The sequence below is a fragment of the Mustela lutreola genome, chromosome 16 (assembly GCF_030435805.1).
Source record: "Mustela lutreola isolate mMusLut2 chromosome 16, mMusLut2.pri, whole genome shotgun sequence".
Lineage (NCBI taxonomy): Eukaryota > Metazoa > Chordata > Mammalia > Carnivora > Mustelidae > Mustela > Mustela lutreola.
Window position 1 is genome coordinate 17,950,499 of NC_081305.1, and position 24,852 is coordinate 17,975,350.

General features: G+C 47.1%; 1 protein-coding gene and 1 pseudogene across 5 annotated transcripts in view; one reads left to right on the top strand and one right to left on the bottom strand.

Moving 5' to 3' along the window:
- GFOD2 (Gfo/Idh/MocA-like oxidoreductase domain containing 2) overlaps positions 1 to 20,028 on the top strand; it is a 34,516-nt gene extending 14,488 nt beyond the window's left edge. For 2 of the 5 annotated variants that reach the window (XM_059153093.1, XM_059153094.1), the window contains 2 exons: positions 9,500 to 9,845; positions 18,458 to 20,028. In XM_059153093.1, coding sequence (XP_059009076.1) covers positions 9,587 to 9,845; positions 18,458 to 19,356 — 1,158 coding nt within the window. In that variant the 5' untranslated portion in view covers positions 9,500 to 9,586 and the 3' untranslated portion in view covers positions 19,357 to 20,028. Of the gene's footprint in view, positions 1 to 3,141; positions 3,252 to 9,499; positions 9,846 to 18,457 lie in introns of all 5 variants that reach the window. The other 3 variants (XM_059153095.1, XM_059153092.1, XM_059153096.1) reach the window with 3 other exon arrangements.
- On the bottom strand, positions 13,475 to 18,371 carry LOC131818674 (ATP synthase F(0) complex subunit C2, mitochondrial-like; annotated as a pseudogene).
- Positions 20,029 to 24,852: the final 4,824 nt, after the last annotated feature.

Here is a 24,852-nt window from a genome sequence, read left to right on the forward strand (position 1 = left end):
CAGGGAAGGTAGAATACTCACTTCTCAGAACAGCTTTGTTCTCCTGATCCATCTGAATTATATCGCTGTGGTCTGAGAAAACTAGCAGGCGACCATGCTATATCCCCATATACTCTCAGTAAAATCTTGAGGCATTATGAAGCAAAGGGAGATGCCCCAAGATGGGCGACATGCAACAGTTGTCCCAACTGTCAAAGGTAAGCCTGATAGTGAAGTACTAGAACATTTTATTAAACAAATGGCCTCTGGACACAGGGAAAGACAACTGGTGAACACTGAAAGGTATATGGGTTTATAAAGGACATTATCTAAAAATTTATTGAGGACTAATTGTGCTGGGTGCCTAACCTATGAACAGTTGGTTGCTGGCCTTGAGATTTGGTCAGTTCAGACTCTGTATGTGCATTTGGTAACAATATAATATTGTAAGTTAGTTATTTTGTCTTGAAGACATAGCGTGCTGATCAAGTTTGTAACTGATAGGAAGCTGGTACAAATAGTGAATAAATATTGAAAAAGATCTCAACTGGTAAATAAGTGCCCAAGTTAAATGACATTTATTAGAGGAAAATTTTAAACTTTGATGGGGCGCCTGGGTGGCTCAGTGGGTTAAGCCGCTGCCTTCGGCTCGGGTCATGATCTCAGGGTCCTGGGATTGAGTCCCGCATCGGGCTCTCTGCTCAGCAGGGAGCCTGCTTCCTCCTCTCTCTCTCTCTGCCTGCCTCTCCAACTACTTGTGATTTCTCTCTGTCAAATAAATAAATAAAATCTTTTAAAAAAATAAATAAATAAACTTTGATTCAAAAAAACTAATTTGTACACCCGTGTGCATAACATCATTCACAGTGGTTAAGATGTGAAGCAACCCAAGTGTCCATGGACGGATGAATGGACAAGCAAACTGTGGTGTCTATGTACAATGGAATGTTATTCAGCCTTAATAGGGAAGGAAATTTTGACACATGCTACAACATGGGTGACCCTTAAAGACCTGATACTAGGTAAAATAAGCCAGTCACAAAAGTATGGTATTATGTGATTCCAGTTATATGAGGTAGTCTACCTCATATAAAACTTTTAGAGTAAACTTTTAGAGACAAAGTAGACTGGTGGTTGATCTCAGGGTCCTGGGATCGAGTCCCGCATCGGGCTCTCTGCTCAGCAGGGAGCCTGCTTCCTCCTCTCTCTCTCTCTGCCTGCCTCTCCAGGGGGTTGAGGGGTATAGGATGTTGTCTAATGGATCCAGAGTTTGAGTTTTACAAGGTAAAAAGAGTTGGGCAGATGAATGGTGAGGATGGTTGTGCAACAATATGAATGATCTTAGTGCCACCAAAGTATACATTTAAAAATGGTTATGATGGTAAATTTTACGTTAATATGTATTTAAACACAATTAGAAATTATAAAAACCTGATGACAGAAGTATAGAGTATTTATTAGGCCATGTGAAAGATCCTACTGTGTGTCAGGATGCCATGGCTGTCCAAAGTCTATAATGAAGGCGAACTGCGTGATAGGAGTATAGTAACCAGAGGAAGAAGGCCAAAGCAGGGTATGCTCAGGATATGGCATTTAGTTCTGGGGGGTCTTATTTCAGGGGATTATTGATAAACCCGAGAGTGGGCAAACCAGAGCAGCCTTGATCTTGGCTACCCTTCTGATAGAGAGTATGAAGAAGACCTGAGGGAATTATGGAGTTCTGTCTGTATAGGAGTGTATGAGTAAGCTTTGCTGTATAATAAACAGTTACAACAAACATCACAATTTAGTAGCTTAAAACAACTATTTCTCATGATTCTTTTCTCCCCAGGTTTATGGGGATGTAATTGACATATAACCTTGTGTAAGTTAAAGGTTTACAATGTACTGATTTGATTTTCTCATGATTTTTTGGGGAATCTGGGTGGTAGTTCTGGTCTGGGTCTGCTCAGCTGGAACTGGATGGCCTGGGGGTGGTCTCACTTGTATAACTGGCAGTTGGCTTTGTGTCAGTGAGGATGACTTTGGTCACATGTCTCTTATGATCCAGAAGGATGGCCTAGGCTTATTCACATAGTGATGGCCCAAGAGAACCCAAGAGCAGTAAGAGAGCAAGCCTTCACACACATGTATTTTTCAAACCTCTTGGTTTTTGCTCTTATGCCATTGGCCAGAGCAGTAAGTCCAGAGTCATTGTGAGGTGATTCACTATGTGATGGCATGAAAAAAAGGTAGTTATTGTGGCCATTGTGCAAATGACCTATGACCACCTACGAAGTATAAAGGAAACAGAAAAGTTTCATTAGAAACATCACAGATAGGGGTTGCCTGCATGGCTCAAGTCGGTTGAGCATCGACCTTCAGCTTAGGTTATGGTCCCAGGGTCCTGGAATCGAGCCCCACATTGGGCTCCCTGCTCAGCGAGGAGCCTGCCTCTCTCTCTGCCAGCTGCTCTCACTGCTTGTGCACTTGCTCTCTCGCTGTCAAATAAATAAAAATCTTTAAACAAAAACAAAAAAACATCACAGATAGATGTGTCACTCAGTGGGTTAAGTGTCCTAACTGTTGATTTCAGCTCAGGTCATAATTCTCATGGTGGTGAAATTGAGCCCCCCCAGTCAGGCTCCATGCTAGAGTTTGGAGTGTGTGGGTTTTTTTTGTTTTGTTTTGTTTTGTTTTGTTTTGTTTTTAAAGATTTTATTTATTTATTTGAGAGAGAGAGCATGAGCGAGGAGAAGGTCAGAGGGAGAAGCAGACTCCCCATGGAGCTGGGAGCCCAATGCAGGACTCGATCCCCGGACTCCGGGATTATGACCTGACACGAAGGCAGTCATCCAACCAACTGAGCCACCCAGGTGTCCCTGGAGTGTGTTTTTAAGATTCTGTTCCTCTCCTTCTGCCCCTCCCACTCGTGCTCACTCCCTCTTTCTCTGAAATAAATCTTATAAAAGAAAAAAAAAAGAATCATCACAGGTAATTCCACAATGTAAAAAAAGACCAATGACTTCAGATCCATCTACAGAGTAGTTTTCTGGCTGAAATGGCCCCAGAAAAGAAGCAAGCCAACAGTAAAGGGAGGGTCTTGTCATTGGATGTGTTGGAGAGGTTGAGTGACCTCTTGTCTTTCTGACTACCTTGGACCTGTCACATCCTCTCTTCCAGGAAACCTTTTCCTGCTTGCACACTACCTGTGGACCTGTTAAGGATGGCTGTTGTCTGTGCCACACACAGATTTCTGTTGCTCTACCTATACTGAATGACAGATACCTATAGTGAGTAACAAATGTCTTTACATGGCTGTCTGGGAGTTCCTTGAGGGTGATTCACCATCTCTGTGCCAATGTCTGCAGGAAATTGTGTTCCAACCTCAGGTTGCCTCCTGGTGGTCATCTGACTATGGCAACTCCAGCCACACTGGCTGCATTTCAGACAGAAAGAGGGGAAAATACCCCCTGTCAGTGGAGATTACCTCCTTTAAAAAACATTACCAGAAGCTCTACCAGATGGTGCCTTTTCCCTATATTTATCTTTTTTTCTTTTTTTAAGATTTTATTTGTTTATTTGACAGACAGAAATCACAAGTAGGCAGAGGCAGGCAGGAGTCGGGGGAAGCAAGCTCCCTGCTGAGCAGAGAGCCCAATGTGTGTCTCTCCCAGGACCCTGGGATCATGACCTGAGCTGAAGGCAGCGGCTTAACCCACTGAGCCACCCAGGCGCCCTAGGATGTTCTTTTTATCATAATCCTGGCTACCTTCATGACCACATTTTGTCACTTGGAGCTCCTAGCTTCATAACCCATGGGATATGGCAGGAATTGGCAAACGTTTTCTGTAAAGGGCCAGATGGTAAATATCTTTTATTTTTGTGGGCTGTTTGATTAATGTGTCATCTACTTTTGCTGTTGTATTACAAAAGTAGCCATAGATAAAGGAATGGATGTGACTGTGTTCCAGGGGGGTCAGTTTGGATTTGCCCTCCGTGGTGGGGAGTAAGTCTCTTCTTACAGTTCTGAGTGTTTTGACAGATGTACACAGTCTGCTCCATTTCATTCCCTACATCAAACCCTCCTTATCTTTTACTTGTACCCTAACTGACTTTTTGTCTACAGTCTGTTAAACTCTTTTCCACCTAATTCACGTTCTTAATTGCTTTCTATGTTAGAGTCCAGGCAGCACACTAAAAGGGTTCACTGAAAAGTCTTTAATGAAGGGGCTATTTACAGTGTTCTGTAAGTGAACAGTGAAGGAAACAAACCTACAAGGGATGGTGGGGCACCCAGGAACTGGCTACCGCTAGTAGTCAGTGTTACCGCCTCTAGCACAGTGGGAAGAGGGTACAGATACCAGAACCAGTAAAAGCTATTGCTATAGGAGAGGGGTCCTTAGTAGGTACTGTGACCCTGTCAAGGAACACAGGCCCTGCCAGAACCACATCCTGCTAGAGAGAAGGCAGAGAATGGATGGATCCTTCCATCCATTTATCTCTCTTCCTGCTCTCTGATCTCCTCCTGGTGCTTCCCATTGGGTGAACCCATAGCATGGAGCCTTAGAAATTGGCCTTATGACTCCTGAGAGAGCAGGGCCAAGAGGGGATCAGGTGGGGAAGGTGGGGCACACCAGCATTTAAGCACACCCACCTATGAAAGCCCAAATTCCCAAGATTAGTGCTTGGTGCCACCAGCTCTGGCTCCTGCACACCTTTCTGACCTTTTGCCCCCAAAATCTGGGCTCTTTTTCATTCTTTTGTCTCCACAGCCTTCCCATTGGCCCCTCAATAAAGGTGTGATTTATGAACAATCAGCACTGGTTTGAGTGGTGGATCTGAGGCGAGCACTTGCCAAGCCAGACAACAGGATGAACTTTCCTGGCTCATTTTTTAGCACAAAAGAATGAAAGAAGAGTTGTTCCACACATATAAAACTTGTGTTTTTGCAGAGGGTCAGGGGAGCTAAGTAGCCTGCCCAGGGTTTCACAGCTGGTTATGGCCGTTCGGTCACATACAGCCAGCTGCAGAACTCTAGAAAGGTTACCTAGCCTCTCTGAGCTTCTGTATCGTCATCTGCAGAACGGGATTGTGTGGACTTAGATGTACTGTCTTTTACACTATCGTACTTCGCTGCATTTTAGCTCAGAATATTCTTTTTTTTTTTTTTTTTAAAGATTTTATTTATTTATTTGAGAGAGAGGCAGTGAGAGAGAGCATGGGCGAGGAGAAGGTCAGAGGGTGAAGCAGACTCCCATGGAGCTGGGAGCCCGATGCGGGACTCGATCCCGGAACTCCGGGATCATGACCTGAGGTGAAAGCAGTCGTCCAACCAACTGAGCCACCCAGGCGTCCCATAGCTCAGAATATTCTTTATGTTCCTACACGGCTTTTGAAGTTGGAGAAATCTTTTCTAAAATGATGTATGCAGAGACTTAACTATGGGCCAGGCCCTGTTATAAAAGCTTCACAAATATTAACTCATTTAATCTTTAACTCCCATATCAGGTAGATTCAACTGTCCCATTTTACAGTTGAGGAAACAGAAGCGTGATGATTTAAAAACTTACCTGAGGTTACCTAGCTGATAAGTGGTAGAGCCAGGACTTGAGCCAGGCCAAGTGACTGCAGATTCCGTGCATCTCCCCTCTGTGCTATCTTCCCCACAGCCTTGCAAAGTCCTTCATTCCTGATCAGTGTGTGGTGATTAGAGTGCATGTGAGCTAGGCAGACTGACCTGATGGAGATCTCTGGAGGACCCAAAAGGTATATATGTAAGGATGTTAAAGGCAGGGAGTAGGGAAGTTTTAGAGGTTAGAAAGGGTAGTCACTGAAATAAGGGAAACCAGCTCTGCCTGCTTAAACAGGAAATACCTAGTGATCAAGCCTGCCTAGCTTCATGCCATCTGGCTTCCTCAGAGGCCAGCTGATACCCATTTATGGGTGTTGGTGAAGCTACCCTTTAAGTCACTGTCAGTAAAACAGAGGTTATTAAATTGTCTTCAGATCCATTCTGTTATTTTAAGCCACCAATGCATACATACACCCAAATATAACTCGAGCATAAAGAAATGAGATGGGAGAGAGGAGGAAGTTTGTCCTGGGCATGAATTTAGAGAGAACATGGATGTCCTTGTTTATAGTAGTTGTGTCACTCCTCTGGCCCTTAAAGTTGATGGTAATTAATGACCCATAAAACTTATGCAGAAACTTCAAGCTCCCAGGATATTAATGATAGGTAAGTAGCCAAAACAACAACAAAGCAAAAACAAAACTGCAAATGCAGAAGGTGACCACAATAGCTGAAGAAGTCCAGGACATGATAATTATAAAGATACTCTGTGACCTGTTTCTAGCCATACAGGAAGTTTGTAAGGGCAGATTTATCAGCAAAGAGGAAGAAAACAGCTGAGAGTCTATAGACATTATTCATCATTATTAGAAAGAGTGATGACTGAGATAAAACCCACCAGAAGAGTGTAGGGGGCAAGCCAAGATCTACAGTCCCAGAGAGTAGAGACACAAGGCCAGGAAGCTGATAGGGATCTGGAATTAGAGGCAGCCCAAGTCATACTTATTTCATTGGTTCACAAAAGCACAGGTATCCTTCAGGTAGGGCCAAGCAGGCTGTACTGGCAAACCAACTCCTAGGATAGACATGTAGTTTACATAGTACATTTGTATCTACACTAGAAGCAAAAGAGATGATCAACCTGAATATGAAATTAAGAAAACAATTCCAGAGGTACCTGAGTGGCTAAGTCGGTTGAACATCTAAATCATGATTTCAGCTCAGGTCATGAACTCAGTATTGTGGATCAAGCCTAACATCAGCCTCCTCACTCAGTGGTAATTCTGCTTCTCTCCCCATCTCTCCCTCTGTCCCTCCTCCTGCACACACTCTCTCTCTCTAAAATAAATGAATAAATCTTAAAAAAAAAAAAAAAAAAAAAAAGCGGGGTGCCTGGGTGGCTCAGTGGGTTAACTCTGCCTTCAGCTCAGGTCATGATCTCAGGGTCCTGGGATCGAGCCTCACATTGGGCTCTCTGCACAGCGGGGAGCCTGCTTCCACCCCCTCTCTCTGCCTGCCTCTTGCCTACTTGGGATCTCTGTCAAATAAATAAATAAAATCTTTAAAAAATAAAGTAAATGGTACAGACCCACTAGAAAACAGTTTGATGGTTCCTCAAAAAATTAAAAATCTACTATAAGGGGGCGCCTTGGTGGCTCAGTTGATTAAACATCTGCCTTCAGCTCAGGTCATTATCCCAAGGTCCTGGGATGGAATCCCACATCAGGGTCCCTGCTGAGCAGGGAGCCTGCTTCTCCCTCTGCCTACTGCTCCCCCTGCTTGTGCACGCTTGATCGCTCTCTGACAAATAAAATATTTTTTAAAAAATATTAAAAATCTGGGGCACCTGGGTGGCTCAGTAGGTTAAGCTTCTGCTTTCGGCTCAGGTCATGATCTCAGGGTCCTGGGATCGAGTCCTGCATCAGGCTCTCTGCTCAGCAAGGAGCCTGCTTCCCCCTCTCTCTCTGCCTGCCTCTCTGCCTACTCGTGATCTCTCTCTCTATCAAATAAACAAATAAAATCTTTAAAAATATATTAAGAATCTACCATATGATCTAGCAATTCTATATCCCGGTATAAACCCAAAAGAATTGAAAGCCGAGTCTTGGGGCGGGGGGTTCCTGTAGAGAGATTCAAACACCCATGTTCATAGTAACATTATTTCCAATAGCCAAAACATGAGAGCAACCCAAATGTCTGTGTACAGATGAATAGTTAAGCAAAATATGATATATACATGGAATGGAATATTATTTGATCTTAAAAGGTGAGGAAATTCTGACACATGCTTCAACATAGATGAAATAAGCCAACCACAAAAAGACAAATACTGTATGATTCCCCTTCTGCAAAGTACCTAGAGTAATATATATATACTTTTTTTTTAAAAGATTTTATTAATTTGACAGACAGAGATCACAAGGAGGCAGAAAGGCAGGCAGAGAGATAGGAGGAAGCAGGCTCCCTGCTGAGCAGAGAGCCCGATGCGGGGCTCGATCCCAGGACTCCAGGATCATGACCTGAGCCGAAGGCAGAGGCTTTAACCCACTGAGCCACCCAGGCGCCCCTATATATACTTTTTAAAACAACAAGAAAGTAGAATGGTGGTTGCCTGGGGTGACGAGAGGGATTGGGATGAGGAGTTAGTGTTTAATGGGTACAGAGTTTCAGTTTTGCAAGATGAAGAGTTTCGGAGGTAGATGGTGGTTAACAGTTGTACAATATGAGCGCACTTCATATCACTGAACCTGTACACTTACAAGTGGTTAAGATGGTAAATCTTATGTGTATTTTATCACAAAAAAAAAGAATTTAACTTGAAAAGAAATTGATAGTGACACAGCCTCATCCCTCTACTCTGACTTGGTGGGTCTGGAGTTACCAGTACCTAATACACAGCCAGAGCTGGGACCACTGGGTTAGTAGATGGGCTGCTGTAGGGGGAAACCAGGTACTCTGAGCACACCCAAATCTCATCTTGGTTTCCAGGATGACTTTTCTTTAGGTTTGTTGTTGTTGTTTTGTTTTGTTGTTAAGTTTTTTAAAGTTTTTTCATTTAAATTCAGTTAATTAACATGTACTATATTATTGATTTCAGAGGTACAGGCCTGCGACTCAATACCCATTGCTCGTTACATCACATGCCCTCCTCGGTGTCCAGACTTTTGTTTAGTTTTGTTCTTTCTTTCTTTCTTTTTTTTTTTTTTTTTTTTTAAGATTTTATTTATTTATTTATTAGAGAGAGAGAGAGCGCGCGCCCACAAGCTAGGGAGAGTGGCAGAGGGATGGGGAGAAGCAGACCCTCTGCTGAACAGGGATCCCAACTCGGGGCTCGATCCCAGGACCCCAGGACCATGACCTGAGCTGAAGGCAGACACTTAAAAACTGAGTCACCCAGGCGCCCCAATGGTAGAGTCTTTATATAAAAATGTCTTTATACAAAAAATAACATGTTAAACTTGTTGTTGCCAGTTTGGTAGTTGAAATCATTTGTTGTTGTTGTTATTGTTATTTTTTGTTTATAATGAATACTTTCCTATGCTACCATAAATTTTTAAGTTATAATCTGTGTAGTGCCTAAGTAGTTCTCTTCCAGCTTGTACTGGTTTTTGTTTCCCATCTTTTCCTTTCCCAATATAATATCATAGCTTCATGAACTTTTACAGTTATGGCCCTGATGGATAAATGATTAGACCAGAGTCACACAAAACACAAAACATAAAGAAACAGAACAGAAGAGAGATTTGAACTCCGCTTTCCTCATTTTTCGTTCTTCCTTCTGCCAGTAGATGGATATTGCTGATATCCTTAAGTCTCAGTGGGGAAAGGTTTGCAGCTTTTCATTCTAGAGCAGTGTTTCATTTGTGCTTTTGTGTCAGAGAACTTGTTGCTTCCGAATAAGTCCAGAAGGTAGCCTCAGCTGAGGGTGCCGTCCACTAATAGCCAGTATAATGCTTGCTGTTCCAGGAGCCATGTTTGACCAGGACTGTGGGAAGTTCGTATTCATGCTGGAGGCTCTTGTGAGGAGATGAGTTGGTGAACAGAGAAACCGGCATGAAGATGCTCCCAGGAGTAGGCGTGTTTGGGACCGGCAGCTCCGCCCGGGTTCTGGTCCCACTGCTGAGGGCAGAAGGGTTCACCGTGGAGGCCCTGTGGGGGAAGACTGAGGAGGAGGCAAAGCAGCTTGCCGAGGAGATGAACATCACCTTCTACACCAGCCGGACCGATGATGTCTTGCTGCATCAAGACGTGGATCTTGTGTGCATCAATATCCCCCCTCCACTGACCCGGCAGATATCTGTGAAGGCTCTAGGTATGGACAGTCAGGCCGTAGCGAGGGCAGGTTGTGTCTCCCTCTGGGTGGTCCTTGTATGTCACTGCTCTCCTCTGTGCTGGGGAGGGCACACTGGGGGCTTGCTACAGCTGTGGGAAGAAATGCTCCAGCCTTCCTCACCTCCATAAGTAACTCCCTGAACAAAAATGAAGCAAACACCTTAAGAGTTGGCCTCTCACACGAGCTGGAGATCATTACATGCCGTGCAATGTGGTACTCGCTTTGGCAGCACACAGACATTTCATGCAGGTCAGTTTGGCCTGTTTGAAGTCAGAGTTCCAAGACTTGGGCAGTAGGAAACAGATTGTAACTGATGTGTTTGTTCTTCCATTTCCGTGGCACAGAGCACCACAGAGAGGACAGGAAGGTGTGTAGCAAGGCTGCCATTTCCCATGTTTTGTCAGTCCTTCGCTAGATCAAGTGCACACCCTTCCTGCCGCATTTTGCAATCTTGTGTGTGGGAAGGCAGGGAGGCTCTCTGACAGGGTCCACAGGGCTGTCTGCTCACATCTCTGCCTCCTTGGGAAGCAGTAGACAGGGCAGGGCTTCCTGAGCTGTTCTCCTGCAATTGCTTTTGGGCTACTCTTCCCTGTCAACTGTAGGTGACTTTTCTCTTTTTCTTATGTAAATCAGAATCTAATTGAATAGGAAAACAAGCCAGTAAATATTTATCCAGCAGTTACTTTTTTTTTTTTTTTTTTTTTTTTTTACACTGCCTTCTCAGGCACTGCCTACACAGGCAATGTCCTGATGTCTTTCTGTACATTCAGAGCAGTGTTGAATCAGAGCCCTGCCTGCCTTCAGATTTTACAGTTCAATTGAAGAGACTAGAGATCACATACGTTACAAAGTAGATGAGAAAAGACTTTGGTCACAATTCAAGTAGCATATAATTAATTGACAGGGAAGTTGTGTTATGTAAAGTGGTAGGAACAAAATATTTCCCTGATGCAGTCAGTGATCTTGGGGCCCAGGGGCTCGTATGTCATGAGGCTTGACCACTCCTCCTAGCCACTACCATGGTGGAGAATCCAAGCCTCTGCTACTTGTCTCCCTTGTTCTGAGGAGAAAAGAAGGTCTGTCATTTCTGGCCCAGTGTGTTCATAAAGATAAATGGTCATTGGAGTTTGCAAGAATGTGAGTCTGGTAGTTAATTTGGGGGCATGTACATTTTGGCCAAATATTGTAGATGGTTTGTCTTTTTCAGAGAGCAGTGTCTAAGGATGTGTGTAGACACTAGATTCTTAGGAGGGCAGGTAATGACTTTCAGATTTAGTTTAGAAGTCGGCCTAAGCCAACCCTTTAACAGAGGGCTAGTGCCAGGGGATCAAGCTACCATGGCCGTTTGATTGCTTGCCATCCCCGTAGCACAAATGCAGGCTGGTGAAACCAGGTGTATCCAGAGGCAGAGTAGTAGAGGCTCTCGGTTTTCTTAGAATTTAGGGTCCCCCCCCGAAACTATTGCCAAGCTACATAGGAAGAAAGAGGACACTCCAGGGTTCTTTGGCCAAAGGCCTGTGTTTTTTGGTTTGTGGTGCAGGAAAACGCTGGACTTGCTTTTCATATAAACAGGACAGGGATGAACAGAGACTTCTGGGATCTTCTGTTTCAGCCCTTGGTGAACCAGCGTCATCTGTCTTCTGTCTTCTCTCTCTGCAGCTCTGTCGTAGGAGATAAGGGTGTGAATGAGAGTCCTTGCTCTGTTGTAGGCATGCAGTCCCAGGGCCAGGTTGGTGGGTCTCGGAGAGCTCATGCGAGCTCCCTTCAGGTAATGCCCACTCAAACCCCAGAGGAGTTGCTGAGCATATTGTAACCACAAAGTTCACTCCCTGTGTCCTTTCACCATTTTGTTTTTAAGATTTGTTCATTTATTGGGGTACCTGGGTGATTAAGTAGTGCTAAGTGGGTGATTATGCCTCTGCCTTTGGCTCAGATCATGATCTCGGGGTCCTGGGATTGAGACCCGCATCAGGAATCTGCTCAGCAGGGAGCCTGCTCCCCGCCCCCTCCCCGCCTATTTGTGATCTCTCTCTCTGTCAAATAAGTAAATAAAATCTTTAAAAAAAAAAAAAAAAAAAAGATTTGCTCATTTATTTGAGAGAGAGAAAGAGCGTGCATGGGAGAGCATGGGGATGGGGGGAGGGCCAGAGGGAGACAGAATCCCAAACAGACTCCCTGCTGAGCACAGAGCCCTACACAGGACTCAATCTCATGAGCCATTAGATCATGACTGGAGCTGAAATCAAGAGTCCCACATTTAAGCGACTGTGCCACCCAGGTGCCCCTCAGTTTTGTTTTGTTTTTTTTAAGATTTTATTTATTGGGCACCTGGGTGGCTCAGTTGGTTGGGCGACTGCCTTCGGCTCTCGGGTCATGATCCTGGAGTCCTGGGATTGAGTCCCACATCGGACTCCCTGCTCGGCTGGGAGTCTGCTTCTCCTGCTGATCTCTCTCCTCTCATGTTCACTCGCTCTCTCTCTCTCTCAAATAAATAAATAAAATCATTTAAAAAAAAAAGATTGTATTTATTTAGCAGAGAGAAAGACAGCGAGAGCGGGAACATAAGCAGAGGGAGTGGAAGAGGGAGAAGCAGGCTTCCAGCTGAGCAGGGAGCCAGACATGGAGCTCCATCCCAGGACCCCAGGACCATGACCTGAGCTGAAGACAGATGCCTCACGACTGAGCCAACCAGGTGCCCCCTTTTCCTTTTTTTTTTTTTTTTTTTAAGATTTTATTTATTTATTAGACAGAGAGATCACAAGTAGGCAGAGAGGTGAGGCAGGCTCCCTGCTGAGCAGAAATCCTCACGCAGGGATGGATCTCAGGACCCAGAGCTCATGACTTGAGCCAAAGGCAGAGGCTCAACCCACTGAGCCACCCAGGTGCCCGCACCTTTTCCTTTTGTTTAAATTGAGAATTCTCACTTACGCACTCTCTCTGCCTGCTTCTCTGCCCACTTATGATCTCTCTCTCTGTCTCAAATAATTAAAATCTTAAAAAAAAAAAAAAAGTTGTATGCTCTTCCAACTGAGCCAGTCAGTTGCCCCTAAGTTAAATTCATTTTATTTTTAAAATCATTTTTTAATTATTTCTTTTTTTCCAAGATTTTATTCATTTATTTGACAGACAGAGATCACAAGTAGGCAGAGAGGCAGGCGGGGCAGGGGAAGCAGGCTCCCCACCGAGCAGGGGACCAGGACCCTGAGATCATGACCCAAGCTGAAGGCAGCGGCTTAACCCACTGAGCCACCTAGGTGTCCCAAATTCACTTTAAAAATAAGTAAACAGGGGCGCCTGGGTGGCTCAGTGGGTTAAGCCGCTGCCTTCGGCTCGGGTCATGATCTCAGGGTCCTGGGATCAAGTCCCACATCGGGCTCTCTGCTCAGCAGGGGGCCTGCTTCCCTTCCTCTCTCTGTGATCTCTTCCCTTCCTCTCCTACTGTGATCTCTCTCTGTCAAATAAATAAATAAAATCTTTAAAAAAAAAAAAAAAAAAAAAAAAAAATAAGTAAACAAACAAACAAATAAATAGGGGAGCCTAGGTGGCGCCTGGGTAGATAAAGGAAAAGGATTGTACAGAGCAGGTGAGACATAGGAGGTGAAGGCTCCTCACATGGTGAAGAGGATGAGAAAGAAGAGCCCCAAGGCCCCCCAAGAAGGCAAAACCCAGAATGGGGTAGGAGAAGAGCTGTTGCTTCAGAGAGGGGTTCCTGACATAACCAATGATGAGGCTCCCAGGCAAAATCCCAGTTCCATCCCCAGAGCCAGCCACCCCTACCGCGGCAGCCCCAGCCCCGATGAATTTGACTTCTATGTTGATACCCCTTGAAATGGCGCTGGTTCAAAAGCTATGGCTAGGAATAAGTAAGGTCAGGAGATGTGGGGCAGCCAAGCTGCCGAGGCTCTCATCTGTCAGTGTCTCCAGTGGCTAGTCCAGACAGTGATTGGCTCAACACCTGAGAGGTGCTCCTGACCAAGGAAGAGTTGGAGACACCCTTGCACAGGCGGACATTTTCAGAGGTTGAGGGGCTGTGGCAGGAGAGCTGCTTCCAGGACAGAGAAGATAGAACAATCCTCAGTTTTTTATTTTTGTTTTGTTTTGTTTTGTTTTAGATTTTATGCATTATTTGACGGAGAAAGACAGGAAGAGAAAGGGAACGTAAGCAGGGGTAGTAGGAGAGGGAGAAGCAGGCTTCCTGCTGAGCAGAGTCCGAGGCGGGGCTCAATCCCAGGACCTTGGGATCATGACCCAGGCTGAAGGCAGACGCTTAATGGCTGAGCCACCCATGTGCCCCCTCAAGTCTTTTTTTTTTAAACTGGGGGAAAGTGATATAATTACTTAGCTATATAGCTATTGACATACTCTTAATTCTAGATCACCTTTGATCTGATCAGATCTTGAACCTGTGAGAAACTTACCACAATCATCTAAAGACTATTTAGGGACGCCTGGGTGACTCAGTGGGTTAAAGCCTCTGCCTTCGGCTCAGGTCATGATCCCAGGGTACTGGGATCCAGCCCCGCATCGGGCTCTCTGCTCAGCGAGGAGCCTGCTTCCTCCTCTCTCTGCCTGCCTCCCTGCCTACTTGTGATCTCTGTCTGGGTTAAGCCGAAGGCAGCGGCTTAACCCACTGAGCCACCCAGGCGCCCCTAAAGACTCTATTTAGTTAAGGGTCCTCCTTGCATTGTACTGTGCTAAGCATTATAAAAGATAAATCTTAGAGACTAAAAAATACCAATAGAGATTTGCATCTGTGAAGACGTGTATGATGATGGGGCACCTGGCTGGCTCAGTCGGTAGAGCATTCGACTCTTGATCTCGGGGTTATGACTTGGAGCCCCACGTTGTACATAAAGATTACATTGCGGGGGGGACATATGACAGACTGTATATTCTTCTAAAATTTTTCATACTGGCCAATAGGACTGTATTTTCTCCTGGCATTCACATGCATAAAATCATAGAAATTTCAGGCCTGTGGCCTCTATGAAGAGAACCTCCAGGCCAGTGTTCTCAGAATGTGATTCTCAGACCTGCACCTTCAGCATCATGTGGAAACTTATTATAAATCCAGATTCTCAGGGCGCATCCCAGACCTTCTGAATCTCTGTGGGTGAAGCCTAGCAGTTGTGTTTGAAGAAGCCTTCTAGGTGATTCTGACACACACTAAAGACTTGAGAACCACTGACCTAATCCAGCGCCTTCCTTTTCAGTGAAAGAAACCAAAGCCCAGAAACACTAGGGTTACATCTCATTAAGTCTTAGTGGTGTAAGAAAAATTACATTTTCCTCAGCTTGTTTCATCTTTAGATGTTACTTCACCTCTGAGGCCATAAAGATTTTTTCTTTTCTTTATTTTTAAGATTTTATCTATTTATTTGAGAGAGAGAGTGAGCAAGAGAGCACTAGCCAGGAGGGGGAGCAGGAGAGGGAGAGGGAGAAGCCAACTTGCACTGAGCAGGGAGCCTGAAACAGGGCTCCATCCCAGGACCCTGGGAGCATGACCTGAGCCGAAGGCAGACACTTAGCCAACTGAGCCACCAGGTGCCCCCATAAAGATTGTTTCTTGCCCTTGCTCTTACTGATGGTTTTCTAAAATTCACTCTTGGACTTAGCCTCCGGAGGTGTCCTTTTCATATCACAGCTCTTTTTGTGGCATTTTATTTTCTACTTTTTTTTTTTTTTCCCATCTTCTTTTGCCTTCAGTGTTACCCCTAAAGCTTTTCCATGAGTTCCTTAAAGGAGAGGGAGGGACCCTAACATGTTTTATTTCTCAGTTTAGAAGTGGTTCGGAAAAATGTATTCTAGTCTGCAAAATGCCCCAACATTTTTGCCACAGTTGAATGTTTTCTTAAATCTGTCACTGAAAGGTAGGTTTCTGTGCCCAGTTCTTGGCACTAGTGTGCTTCATTAGAAAAACACTGAATTTGCCAACCCTTTCCTATGGACTTGTGAGATAAAAAGAGATATTGTTCTTCAAAGAGCCCAAATAATTTAATCTCTGGAATCCTGGTCCCTGGGGACGTCTTCTCTTATTCCCTGCCCAGTCAAGTTCAGGTTCCTGGTATATGTTCTCATTTTACCATTTATTTCATCTTCACTGCATTTATCACAAGTACAGTTCTACATGTATTTATATGGTAATCTGATTAATAGCTACCTCTCCCACTCAACCTTAAGTCCTCTGAAAGTAAAGACCAAACCCAATGCTGTGTCCCCAGGGCATAGCACAGGGCCTGGCACACAAATTCTGCTCATGTACCCCCAGTCTGGTGTGACCTGAGAAAGAGAAGACAAGAGTCATTCAGTCTTGTGGCTTTCAACTTTGTTTTTCTAGTAGCAGAAACGTTTTTGTACACCCACCCCTACCCTCGCCACCAAAGCAGACTTCCTGGATTTAGGAAGCACGGAAAAGTGGTGCTCTTCCTGAGCTACTTCTCTGCCTAGTGTTTGAAGTCTCCTTTCTCTAGTCCCATGTCTCTAGATGGGCTAACCAGGGTGCCGTGGTACTAGAGCTCTGAACCGGTGCTGTGTTAATAGGGAACAAAGAGATATTCTGGGGCAGCCTAGCCTCACTGGGCCTCTGCTGTTCACTGGCACCTCAGTCCTGGGAAATCTGGGAATATGAGCTGGAGAAAGGGTTATAGCTTGAAATTTATTCACACTCCAAAAAATATGAACTACTAAGCATTCAGCATCCATGCTTTTCCCACTCCCTGTTAAGAAAAAGCAGTCCCTAGCTTCTCTAATCTCTCCTTTGGCTTCCTAGCAGGAATGCTAGATAACTTAAATAAATATGTCTTTCAGGGCAACCCAGGTTCTCTAAAGTTAAAGATCATGTGTAGTTGACCTGCAGGAACCTGTTTAACTCATGATGGCCTTTAACTTCCATACAGATAATACTATGCGGTCCTACGTTCAAAAGCATTCCTGTTGTTCGGGCTCAAGATGGGAGGTCTCTCCTCCTTCCCTGACCTCTCTTGACCTGCAACAGAGGTTCCTTATCCTGGTTTTATCATCACCAAACTCCCAGCAACCACAAAAGTTCTTTTCCCCCCGCCCTGTCTCCCCTCTGCTCCATGCTGCAGTGTCCACTCAATCCCTGCCATGAATAAGTTAGAAGTAGTTTCTGGGTTGGTCAGAGCTGCAGCCCTCAGATGGGGTGTTTGTGTCTGAGAATCTAATTTCCTCATTATTTCCCTGATCAGCCGTATATGTTCTGTAGCCACGTGGCCAGATTGTCACCCAAGATTGTGATTCTCCAGTCCCTAACCCTAAAATCCATGTATATAGGGAAGTTTTGGAGACTTAGGAGCAGATGATAATAACAGTCAGGTGCTACTCTTCTTGTAGGGTGCCCTCCTGCCAGACCTGAGTGCAAGGACCTCCCCTTTGCTTTGCCCCCAACCCGGCATCTGTGGTGGTATTAACATAGGACTTCTATTCGAACCACCCCAAGCTCACAGGAGTATCCTGGTGTTGGTGTCTTGTGACTACTCATACCCTCATGAGCTTTCATCTTAACACATGGAAGAGTATTGATTCTTTCTGCTTCCTAATACGGAAGCTGCTCAGTCTTCTAGCTCTCTCTCTCCAGGCCTTTTTCTAGCCTTGTTTTGCTCTCTCTGTACATCCCAGCTATAGTATAATCAGAGCAGTCATTAGGGCAAAAGGAATATTTTTATTCCCTTTCTCTTGCTACTAGAGCCAACCAAACATTTTCTGACCTTTTGACTACACTAACTTGTTGGACCAGTGTTTTCAGAGAATAATCTTTGGAACAATCTTTCTGCAGTTAAAACTGAGAGGGCAAAGCCTGTCCCCTAGAATAGAGATTAGATGCTTTTGCCCCGAGCTGATCTAATAAATGTATGAAAGTACATAGGCATGTCCATCTGTCCAGCCCACATATATTAGGCAGTGATCTCCAGAGAAACAGGACCAGTGAAGGTATACAGAGAGAGGGAGAAATTTATTTTAAGGAATCAGCTCATATGATTGTAGTAGCTGACAGATCTGAAATCTACAGAGCAGGACAAGAAGATGGAAATTCCAGCAACAGCTGATGTTGCAGAATTGAGTCTGGAGGCAGAATTCCTTCCTCTCCATGGAGCCTCAGTCTTTTTGCCTAAGACCTTCAACTGATTTTGAGGCCCACTCAGATTGTGGAGGGTGATCTGATGTACTCAAAATCTACTGGTTTAAATGCTAATCACACTCACACACACACATCCCTTCCCAACAGTGTCCAGACTGGTTTTTGCTGGACACCACAGCCTAACCAGGTTGGCATGTAAATTACCCACCATACCTCCTCTGTTTATTTCCGATTCCTGGTTTGCACCTTCTGCCTTTACTTTCATTTTCCCTTAAGAATTTACTTGTCTTTCTCCAGCCTATAACTTGTTCTTCGGTCCCAGTCACAGTGTACCATTTTTATCCAAGCCATCACCTTTCCTCTTGTCCCAGGCCACCATCTGATAATAGGAGGCTTTCAGAGCTCATGTGCCTTCAGGAAAAGATCCCCCCCCCCCCCGTCCCAGTGTAAATCTCTTGGAACTTTGAGATTTTCTGGTGTGTTTTGTTCTTAGGTATTGGGAAGAATGTGGTTTGTGAGAAGGCAGCAACCTCAGTGGATGCCTTCCGGATGGTGACCGCCTCACGCTACTACCCACAGCTGATGAGCCTGGTGGGGAACGTGCTGCGCTTCCTGCCCGCCTTTGTGCGCATGAAGCAGCTGATCGCGGAGCACTACGTGGGTGCAGTAATGATCTGTGATGCCCGCATCTACTCAGGCAGCCTGCTCAGCCCCAACTATGGCTGGATCTGTGATGAGCTCATGGGCGGCGGGGGCCTGCACACCATGGGCACCTACATTGTGGACCTGCTGACCCACCTTACCGGCCGGAGAGCCGAGAAAGTACACGGGCTGCTCAAGACCTTCGTGAGGCAGAACGCAGCCATCCGTGGCATCCGCCATGTCACCAGTGATGACTTCTGCTTCTTCCAGATGCTCATGGGCGGGGGGGTGTGCAGCACAGTAACACTTAACTTCAACATGCCAGGCGCCTTTGTGCACGAGGTCATGGTGGTGGGCTCTGCAGGACGCCTCGTTGCCCGAGGAGCGGACCTCTACGGGCAGAAGAACTCTGCCACGCAAGAGGAGCTGCTCTTGAGGGACTCGCTGACCGTGGGGGCAGGGTTGCCCGAGCAGGGGCCCCAGGATGTCCCGCTGCTCTACCTGAAGGGCATGGTCTACATGGTGCAGGCCCTGCGCCAGTCCTTCCAGGGGCAGGGGGACCGCCGCACCTGGGACCACACCCCTGTCTCGATGGCCGCCTCGTTCGAGGATGGGCTATACATGCAGAGTGTGGTGGATGCCATCAAAAGGTCAAGCAGATCCGGGGAGTGGGAGGCTGTGGAGGTGCTGACGGAAGAACCTGATGCCAACCAGAACCTCTGTGAGGCGCTCCAGCGGAATAACCTGTGAGCCTGTGCGTGGGCTCCCTGCCCCGGGGCGGAGGGGCCAGGGGCAGGGGGGACCAGAAGCTGAGGTGGGAGGGCTCGGCCGGAGCTCAGACAGTCTTTCATTTCACCAGTGAACTTGGGCAGGGCCCAGGTGAAGCCCAAGGTGGCCCTAGGAAAACGCCCCCACCACTGCTCATCTACTCCTCACACTTGCAGGATGCTGATGTAGCTGAGGGCCAGCACGGTGAAGCGGGCTGGAGCTGCCCCTGCTCTCTGTGCAGTCATGCTGGGAAGCAGAGCCAGCCAGAGCTTGACTTGGAGGCTGCCTTCGCCAATTGGTGGTCCTAACTAGGTGAGGAAGCATGGCAAGAACCCAGCTTGGCTGGTTCCTCAGCCTGAGGAAAAATGACAAGAAGCCTTGTTTTCATGCCCTTCCTGGGCTAGGGCATCTCAGGAACGGTGAGGGCATCCAGTCATCCCTCAGGGATCCACACCTGTTCTCCTTCCCGTGTGAGCAGGCCCTTCCAGCCTCTAGGCTGCCCTTCCCTGGCAGGGAGGAGGGGTTGTTCATTAGGTAAGCTCTCAGGGGCTGTTGACCTGGGGCAAAAGGGCCTGTGACTTGGCAGAGAGGAGATAGGGAGGGTTCTGGAACATCTGATAAATGTTCATAAATAAACCAGAAAATCTGACACTATGTCATGTAGTTGCTGGTGGTTTGTTTGGTGAGTTGGGTTTCTTCAATCATGAAAGGCTTGTTTACTCTTACAGATTGTTTATGTTTTTCTCTTTCCTTGTGGCTCCACAGCAGCTCTGGCCTGCTTTGGATCCACCACGGTCTAGTGGGCTTATCCCTTGTGACTGAATCCCAGGAACCCTCCAGGGAAGTCTTTTCTCAGACAACAGGACTCGAGACAGGAACCTGTGCTTGTCACGCATGCCGTCTCAGGGAGATAGGGAGAATTAGGGACCCTCCTGGGCTGGAGGTCAGGAAGAGTTATGTTCTTGCAACCATGGATTTGGCTCTGGAGAGCCCCAGGAGAGAAGTGAGGAGTGCTCTCAGGGAACCTGGATGGAATGAACTAGAGGATGGCTCCGCGTTTTGCCCCATGGAGTGGGTATAGCCAAAGGCCGCCTGACCCAGACAGTCGGTCACCAGCTTTGCTTCCCCCCCCCTTTTTTTTTTAAGATTTTATTTGTTTATTTGACAGAGATCACAAGTAGGCAGAGAGGCAGGTAGAGAGAGGGAGAAGCTGGCTCCCCAGTGAGAAGAGAGCCCCGTGCGGGGCTGGATCCCAGGACCCTGAGACCATGACCTGAGCTGAAGGCAGAGGCTTAACCCACTGAGCAACCCAGGCGCCCCAGCCTTGCTTTTATTAACTGGTCTACACTGGGACCGCCTTTTAACCATGTCAGAGGTGAGGTATGTCAGGGTAAAGGACACACGCACCCCTTTGTTTCCTCCGCCAGCCTTCCCAGATTAGGCCTAAACCCAAGTCTTCCCTTCTCTAAACTTCCTCTCTCTTCCCTGCCCTGGGCTCCTTGCCAGAGGAAGAAAGGTTCAGGGAAGCCTCCCTCTTCCTCTTGGCACCCTTTCTGGAATTCGTCAGGCTGATTTTCCTATGTGTTGTTCTGGTTCTAAACCTTGTCCTTGTGCAACAACACAGCAGCGGCTAGTGTTGGGGAGTGTGCTGCTTGCATGCTGCCCGCCCCCTGCTTCCTGGGGAAGACACTAAATGTGTGTTACTTCATTTAATATCCAAACCACTCTATGGGCTACCACTACGAAAATTCTCATTATTCAGATCAGAAAACTGAGGCAGAGAGGGGCAAAGTTCCTTGCTTCCTATAAGTTACAAGTGATGGAGCCAGGAAGGAGTCTGGTCAGGGTCATCTGACCATCTGACTACAGAGCCTGACCCTGGACTACTCTTTCCCCGGCACTTGCAGATCTCAGAGACCAAGTGTGCCCAGGCCCTGCCCATCCCTGCTCAGGCCCCGGCCAGGTTACTGCCTTCCCTTTGCAGCAGGAATTTCAGTGAGGCCTCAGCCAGGAGGCGGACTGCAGAGAGAGCCCACTGGAGAGCCCTGGATGCCGCTCGAGTTTAGAAAGGAAGGGGTGGATGGGTGCCTGGGTGGCTCAGCCAGCTGAGTGTCGGACACTTGATCTCAGCTCAGGTCTTGGTCTTGGGGTTGTGGGTTCCAGCCCCGCACAGGGGTCCATACTGGGTGAGGAGCCTACTTTAAAGAAAAAGAAAGAAAGAAAGGCTGCTCTCTTTTTCCTGGGGTGATCAGCTCAGCTCCAGGTCAGTCCCTCTGTGTGTTAGTAGGATAATGGGAGCCTTCCTAAATTGGAGTATTTACTAAGAAAGCACAAGTGTCCGTCATACATGACAGGTGCTCTTAAGGAAGAACCAGGTTGCTGACCCACAGTGGCACTACTGAAGTTTCATGGGGCTCCACAGCAAACCCCTTGTTTACAAAGACAGGTTCCCAGAAGTCCTGAGGCAAGTGGCAGTGGGCTTGGTGTAGAGCTACTTTTGTGAGGACCCTGGGGTCCTCTGTCAGTACTCCCCAGAGCATAGGCCCATGGCCATCCCCCACCCAGATCCTGTGGCTGAGGAAACCAGCTGGGTTCTCCTCCTCAGGGGTGACTGTCTGCATTCGGATCCAGGCTTGTCCCGCAGCGCCCCCTCCTGGAGGAAGGCAGCATCACCTCCCAGGACCAGCTCCCTAATCTCAAGGATCTTCCTGGGGCAGAGTAGATTAAATTTTCCCAAGCCGCTGGAAATGCAGTTCGCTCTCTGTGAGAGCAGCCAGAAAAGAAGTTCCAAATACCTATTGCTTATTTCTCAACTCCCAAATGGGAGCTTCATACTCAACCGAACAGCAGTCAACCTAGCAGTCCCCCTTACCTCCCTGTCCCATCTCCCCTCCACGTTTTGCCCTTCTCACTCCTGCTTAAGTGACCTCTCCAGAATGCCGGGCCAAGATCCTCCTTGCCTACACTCCTCATCACTCCCAGAGCTCCCCACCCTGGTCTGGTGGCCATGCCTCTGCTTAAGCCATGCTAAATGAGGGGGCCCTCCTGCATGGGACTGACTTCTTCCACATAAGCAGTTTTTCCCTGGTGCACCTCTGCTTGGAAGGCCCCCCAACTCTCCTTCAGGAGTTAGCTGGAGGGCTGTCTCTTCACTGCTCCCCTAGGCAAAGTGGCAGCTCTTCCCACCACTGAGGTCCCACAGCTTTGGTCCTCTGCTCTTCTGTGGCACCTGTCTCCTTGCATTACACTCAGCGTTTCCCCCTTAGAGTGAGCTCTTATTTATTTTTTAAGATTTTATTTATTTGGGGGAGAGGCAGACTCCCTGCTAGTAGGGACCCTAATGTAGGGCTTGTTCCCAGAACCCTGGAATCATAACCTGAGCCAAAGGCAGACACTTAACTACTGAGCCACCCAGGTGCCCCTAAGGTGAGCTTTTAGGAACATTAGTAGTGACTTGTTTTTTCTGTGGCTACTCTAATCCACCCTGCTTAGAAAAACCTGCCAGGAAATAGACCTGCAAATGTAGATCAGTTCTGAGTATTTCCGACAAGACCTGTTGGAAGGGAGGGACAGAAGAGAGGGATCTCCTCATCAGTGCTGGCCTGGCTCATACCTGCAGCTCTGGACACCACACAATTCAAACACTCGGCCTTCATGGGTCAGGCCTCAGCCAGAGTCGTCAGGTCCAGATCTGCAAGGTTCAGGAAAGGACAGTGTCCCTGGTGTCTGGGGTGTGATCTCATGCGAAGCCACTTCACTCAAGGCCTCTGCTTCCTCAGCCATGAAGTGAGGCAGTCAAGCTCAGTTAACTTTTTTTTTTTTTTAAGATTTTATTTATCTGAGAGAGCAGAATGAGAAAGATCATGAGTGGGGTGAGGGGCAGAGAGGGAGAAGCAGACTCCCTGCTGGAGCCCGATGTGGGGCTCAATCCCAAGACCCTGAGATCATGACCTGAACCAAAGGCGGATGCTTGGCTAACTGAGCCCCCCAGGTGCCCCAAGCTGAGTTGGGGTAAGAGTAAAGAGGCCTTTACCTCTGAAAAATCCTGCAGAATCCATACTCATCCCTATGGACAAGACTTGGTCTGCATGGTCCCTGTGGACAGTATCTCCTGGGGTGATCTGGTCGCTACCCGGGGAGAAGTGTGAGCAGAAATAATTAAAAATAAATAAATAATAATAATAAAGTGTGAGCAGAAAAAATAAATAATACAGGTCTTTCAAGTGACTTGTAAAGGTGGAAGCAACCTGGGACAATGCCGATTTTCTTCCTGCTTCCACCTGGGCCTGCCCACCCGATCCCAACGATCTTGCCAGGCCATTATTCAAGGGGTCCCCAACATGGTTCTGGACTTTGGATGGCCTCAGCCTTTCAGATCCTGACCTGTTCTCTGCAGCTTCCTCAGCTCCCCACCTTGGCCTCCTTATCTTTGTGCCTTTGGGGGGGGGGGGGCCCTCTGCTAGGTTGGCGCAATGCAATGACAAATGCTCTTGGGGAGTTCACAGTCTAGTCCCGAAAACAGTTATAACCCACAGCAGCAGTGCTATGTAAATGCTATACAGCCTGGGTGGTAGAAGCAAAGTTCCCCCAAGTCTTCAAGGTAAGAGCGCAATAGGCAGGTGGAGGGGTAAAGGAATAAAGGCATTTTAGGCAGGGGAAGCCCCATGTGGAGAGCGTAAAGATGTGGCTGGTCCGGGACTTAAATCCACTGAAAAGTTTTAAGGCATCTGGGGCAAGAGGTGCAAGATGCTAGAAGGGAAGCAACAGATCAGGTTCAGGGGGGTGTGCAGCGGGATCACTGGGTGGATTCGTCGGGCAGGGGACCACAAGCAGGGAGAGTAGGGTGCTCTCGCCTGAAGATAACTGTCCCAGGACAGGGGTGCTGAACATAGGATCTGAGAGACTCAGCCTACAGGGTACATACACCAGATTTGCTGCCTGATTAGCTTGCAGAAATAAAGAATAAGCGAAGAACAGGACGGGCTCTGGGGCGACACCCATGATTTTGGCTTGAACAGTCGTGCAGATGAAACATGGCGAAAAAAGCATATTGGAGGGAAAAGTTACTCATTTAATTTGGAAATCCTTACATTTAAGGTATATGAGGTACATTAAGGTATATATAGGACATGCAGGAGGACGAGGAGGCAGCAGGATATGAGGGTTTCCAAAATGTCCAGCACTGGCTGCCACTTAAGCTTTTGCCTGTTTGTGGTTATCCAGTGGCTTGTCTGCAAGGCTCAGGGAGAACATTCACATCCTCCACTACCCCCTGGTTGCCAGGAAAAAGGCACCAATGCCTCTGTTAGCGGGGCCACCTTACAGGCAAAGTCTGGTCCAGCTGTGGCCTCCAGTAAGTGGCTAGTGTTCCGAAGATGCCACTCTTGGGGCAGGCAGATGAACTTGGACACCTCAATGGGGGACCTTAAGTGTTGGACCCTCCTGGTCAGACCAAATGCAGACTGCTCCCCTGGGAGA